The sequence below is a fragment of the Micrasema longulum genome, unplaced genomic scaffold (genome assembly GCF_059751315.1).
Source record: "Micrasema longulum isolate JH-2025_06_02 unplaced genomic scaffold, ASM5975131v1 h1tg002084l, whole genome shotgun sequence".
NCBI classification, from domain to species: domain Eukaryota; kingdom Metazoa; phylum Arthropoda; class Insecta; order Trichoptera; family Brachycentridae; genus Micrasema; species Micrasema longulum.
The window spans coordinates 219179-225007 of NW_028279251.1; the positions used below are offsets into that span (position 1 = coordinate 219179).

General features: G+C 35.6%; 1 protein-coding gene across 1 annotated transcript; it reads right to left on the minus strand.

The window, feature by feature from the left end:
• Nucleotides 1-2611: 2611 nt before the first annotated feature.
• On the minus strand, nucleotides 2612-5087 carry LOC148273087 (apical junction component 1 homolog; the record flags this gene model as incomplete). The annotated part of the gene is given in 4 exon segments (XM_088239164.1): nucleotides 2612-3180; nucleotides 3183-3481; nucleotides 3484-4146; nucleotides 5007-5087. Coding segments are annotated over 4 exon segments (1403 nt in total), but the record flags the coding sequence as incomplete, so codon positions are not given.
• Nucleotides 5088-5829: the final 742 nt, after the last annotated feature.

The following is a 5829-nucleotide window of genomic DNA, read 5'->3' on the forward strand; positions in this document are numbered from 1 at the left end:
CTAAGTCTAACCGGTTTTGAGACATGCTTTCAGGACGCCTATTAAACCAACATGCAAAACTCACTGTACACCTTCATCATAGTTGTTGCATAAAAATATAAAATATAACTGAACTTCTAGAAATAAACTAAAGAAATATGCATATCTCTTTCTTACGTGAATGATTGCAACTGTATCGTGATATGCTATATCTTTTTTTTTATTGTTGAGGGCAATGTAACATTTACTATATCTTTGATGTAGCTAGTATAGGAATAAAAGGTCTATTTATTATATGTCAGTGGTTATAAAAAATAAGGGGATTAAAAGCAAAAACACCACTGTCCATGATCACTGTTTTTGGGAAGACCAACTTAACCAGTAGCAAAAATTCTATTGATAATTAGTGTACATTGAACTTAAAATTAATAGAATTTTTGCTACTTGTCATATCATGTACATGTTGCACATTAAACTTAAAAGAAATAGTATTTTCGCTACTGGTTTTGTATGTCTTCCCAATAACAGCGATTATGGACAGTGGCATTGCTATTAACCCCCTCAAAAAATAAAATGTATATTAAATATGAAGTAAAGCAGTTGACAGCAAAGTGTGAACCGATATCTGACAGCATTATCACACAAATCAGAAAATTAATCAAATTTCAACTCGGAAAGTATTGTATCGTGTAATCAAATAATCAGTTGAAATATTGCACTTGAGAGCTAAATTTAAGAATATATAATTTTGATGCAATTTTCCACTCAAATTCTACGTACCCATACAAATTATATTGTAAAAATCATAAAATCGTCATCATTTACATCGCATGCATTTAAGGTGATCAGTCTTACGCCTCAAGTGCCAGTCCAGGGTCAATAAAATGTTGTTGTTAAAGCACTCTATCGGTTTCCCTCATTCTAAAAAACCTTTTCTTGTCAATTAACAGGTTATTCTTTAAAAATGACAATTTTATGTGCTGCGATTTTAGTTGAATGTAATTTTTTTGCTTTTACTGCCCCTTTCGCAATGAGTTTGCAAATAACATGGAGGCTTATGTCAGATATTGTCAGTTTTCCTCATGATCATATTGCGATTACACAAATGGTATTGAAAACTGTAAAAAACACTTTTTGAGCTAATATTTACAGCCCTCATGGTGGCGAGCGCCTCAACCACTACGCTACGAGGCAGACTTATCTCCGCTCTGTTTCCTCTGTTAGGATCTTTACCTGAGAGTAGCCATCAAGTCGAAAACACTCTTTCAGGGTTCTGGTCAAATCGTCAAAAGACTACAATAATTTCATTTTTATGTCAGATTCTAATAAGATTATATGTCATTGGTGATGCTGCAATAAATTCGTTATAGGGACTAAGAGCCATTAATTTATCATAATCATTCTCTTTCCACACCTAATGGTGCATAGGGCTCTGCATTGGTACACCAATCGCAGCATATCTTGATATTTTTTGTTGCATGAAGGTAAGATGATCAGTCTTACGCTTCAGGTACCAGTCCAGGGACTATGAAATATTCTAGTGTGAGAACATCTTTTTTAAATAAATATTTCATATCAACCATGCCGGGAATCGAAACCGAGACCTCTTGCATGGTAGGCAAACGAGCTGACCATTACACCACGAGGCCGACTCAAAACATTATTGAGAAAGTTAATGTTTTTTTTTACTGACTAGGCATGATCAATTCACCGAAAGGATTGAAAAAACCTTTTAAAAGCGTCGAAATTCTTTTTGGAAGCCACTAGATCTGTGTGTTTGACAGGATATATAAAAGGGCCGCAGGTAGTAGCGAGAAGCTCGGTTTGGTTTTTGGTTTAACAACAAACTTGTAACGGACGATTTCGGTTTATTTACGGCCCATTGTAATGCTGTAAATTGTAACTAACTTCGTTATTGATAATCGTAGAATGGTTTTTGTCCGTACGGGTGACTATTAGCCTGTGGCGTATTATTACACTGAGGACAGAACGCTTTTAAGGTTCCCCTGCCAAAAAATGCAATTGATAGTTACGCGGTATGAAACTATCCCCGATGATATGATATCTTATTCACAATATTGTGAGCATAACGTATATTTATTACACAGACTATTTTGGAAGCAGAAAAATGCATCTTGTAAAAATAAAAATTCAGCTAGTAAAAATTAGATTAAAAAACAAATTTTAGAGCAATTTTCTGATCTGTATAATATTATCATGGCTATTAGTCAGTTTCACACTTGAAAACAATCGTTATTTCAGATTAACTAAGAATAGAGAATAAATAATCACTGTACGAAGCATAAAAACAATATGGGATGGTCTATTATGCATAGATGTGGATGGCATAGCCAAAAGTATTAAAACTACGAAGAGTATTTCTATAAATACAAAGGTACTTAAAGAAATAAAATACATGTCTAAAGTTTTATAAAAAGACAGTGTAAATGCGAAATTTTTCAAATATTCATATCAAAATTGATATGTCATTAAGTTGGTGATAAAAACACGTCACGATGAATGGAAACATTACAAAAATGACAAATTTTCTATTATACGTATCGAGTAAATGCATTAGAGAGTTTTTTTTTATTATTTAAAGTAACTTATTAATAAGAGGAATATATTTTGCTTTTGGAGTAATCTCAACACTAAGAAATTTATGTAAAATCACATCGGGAATGTAAGGTTAGGTTAAGGATTTTGTAAGGTTAGGTTACACTGAGCGGTTATACATGTATAGTATATATTATAAACAATCATAACAAGTACGAGGACACTCGGAGTACAGTTAGAATAGGAAGATAAATGTAATTTTTATATCAGTGTTTTAGTTTTTCACTACATTGGTGTCGATACTTGTTCAGAGTTTGTGTCGTCCGTAATGCTAACATCGACCGTGCGACACTCCAAACTGTCACTCGGAAGTGTGTGATACTTGTCGGCTCGGTCGGGCATAATAACGCACATGAACGATTTGCCTGTTAAATTGTCCCGCGGGTAAACCGTAACCGGAGTAAACTTGTCGCACGATCCTTCAACATACGCGCACAACTTGGAATGCACTTCCGGAAAATGTTTCTTGAGGTTAACTCCTCGTTTGAGCAGCTGCGCTTGGATGTTGTTAAAACTTACCTCTCTTATTTTCTGAGCGGAAACAATTCCTTTACTGTGTAGGTTAGCAGCGTTGGAAGTGAGAATCACGTTTCTATATTTTCAATTTTCTGAAACTTTTCTTTGTCTTTCTGCTGCTTGTCCCTCGCTCGGACTTTAGCCTTCGGGCTTAAATGGAACGGCAACTGCCCGTGTGGTATAACTCCCATGACCGTTTTGCTCAAACGTATCTTCGCGCAGCGTGAAACCAACTGCCTCTCCCATTTTACTACCGCCCCTTTCGTCGGCACCTCGCTGATAATACAAACGGCTACATACAGTACCAATCTCGTTTCTGGGTTGTAACTCTTGCAAAGTTTCACTAATTCCGCGTATAGTTCTTGTCCATTTCGTTCGGCAACAAGTCTGGCCACTTGACGAATGTCGGATCTCCCAAGCTCTGGAAACCGTTGGCTGTAAATTTCTCGGCTGATTCTGGGCTCGTAAAAAAAGCTTTCACGACTCCTCTTCCGTGGCTCAAATACCCCTTTTGAGCTATAACGCTGATGTGGTGAAGGGAATCAGCATCTTCCTTGGCCGTGGATAAGATTTGTTTGCAAAGGGTGCTCGCGCGGGAGTGGAGACACACTTTCCTGTGTTTCTCCCAATGGGCTCGTCGACATTCTCTCGAGCAGTACATGTAATTACAGTTATGGCAGCTCTTATAATGCCTTTTGGCTTCTGTCGGGCTTATGGCTGACGTACATTTCGTGTACCGACAGTGTACGAGAGCTTCATCTCCGCTTGCGTCAGTATTGATAGAAGCGATGGATTTGAGGGATGTTTTAGATTGCTGGGTATCCGAAATGGAGGTTCTAGATAGGCTGAGGTCGGGTTTAAGGGCGTGAGAATCATAGCTTACTCTGCGGTCGAGGGAAATACTCTTTTGCGCAGTAACTGGTTCGCTCTGCCTACGCGAAGAGTTCCTCTTGGATGCGACGGACTTTGCGCGACCCCTTATCTTGGGGAGGGAAAGAAGGCTACTGTCATCTTCTTTATCAGCTCCATCCGAAACTGAAGGAAACAGATGGATTATACATAAACAAATCGGTACAAGTTAATATAAAGTAATCAACATTACAGTTCAATCTGTGATTTAGTCAAAGGTTGAAACTCGGGTGCACTATCTTAAGACGAACACAAGAAAATCTCTAAAAGCGGGGGTGGTTAATAAATGTGAATCATTTCAATAGAGTCTAACAAATTACGTTAAATTTTATTTACAGATGTATAATACATCATTTGCACAGCCTAAATACTATCAGAAAGTGGGAGTTTTTGTGTCAATGTGAATCAGGGTCTATATTTTAAATAATTTTTGTACATCAATTTGGAAAATGGTGATATAATCATATAAAAATTATGTATAATATATTTTGTTCCATAATGTTCATAATATAAGGTTTTCATGCAAAATAAAACAGTTGGAAGAAAAAATTGAAAGGCAATTTCTAGGAAAAGAAAGGAAGAAAGTTATTTCATCATGCTTGTAGTAAAAACATATGCAAGCAAAAAATATACAGCTTTCAGTTTTAAAAATCTACGCTTTATCTACAGCACAAAAATCAATGTGATATGAGATATTATACAAACCAATGTTTCAAGTATTATTTATTGGTTTTTATTGTGCGACAAAACAAATTGAAAGTCATTTGTAGGTATATTTTAGTGATGCAATATCTCAAATCTCAAAAGCTATTAAACCCAGCCTTGTTATTTTACAGTTAACATATTATTCTGAAAATATTCTATTGTGAGTCTCTTCACAATAAATGATAAAATATTTAATAGACGCGTAGATTTGAACGGTCACTGTTATAAATTTGTTTCCTTTTTAGTGATACTGTGTAGACGTGTTCCGGCATTTTGGCTACCGTTACAGGAGTCATCTTCAGGGTAAACTAAACTGAAGATGGCTCCTGCATTAGAAGCTGTAACATCGGAAAGAATCCAACCTACATGGAATCACCCAAAAAGGACGATACATATTGATTTTTTCATGGTCAAAGAAAGACATAAATCATTCATGAGAGAGTGCTCCGAACACCTATCTGTCAGTAAAGGGCATCTAATAAATCATTTTCGTACTGCTTATCAAAAAGTATGAACCAACGTATACCAAGATTTTAGACAGCTTGCCGCATAATGCACTTGATATCATTAATCTCATTGGCGGTTACATGCGAAGAAAAATTGTTTCCGAACAAGAAAAACTTCTGAAAAAGAACTTTATGCAGTTTGGTAGACTTAGTGCAGAAAAAGATAATCCATAAGTGTATAAATTAATGTGCTTCATTGAATTGAGGAAAGGGAGAAAGGCAAGATTGCAATTAGTTGCAACAGAGAGGGAAAACATTTTTGAGAAGGGAATATGGAAGTCTAGACATTAACAGGGCTAATGACCTGTCATTGGCTGGTTTAAGTGGCCACTTTAAACATTTTCATTTATTTATTTTTAGTATTATTGAGAACATTACTGAGTATCCAATCAATTCTCGACAGATTACAAAATATACATATCAGATTTATTAAATAGAAAAGAGAAAAAAAAAATTTATGTAAAATTGACATACATATTACAATTTGGAAATTGCCCTTCTAGGAGAAATCCCACTGTCAGGAAATATATCGACATCCGAGGCGATACGATTGAATAACTTTCAATTTGAATAACATTGTGTAACTTTCACCACTATA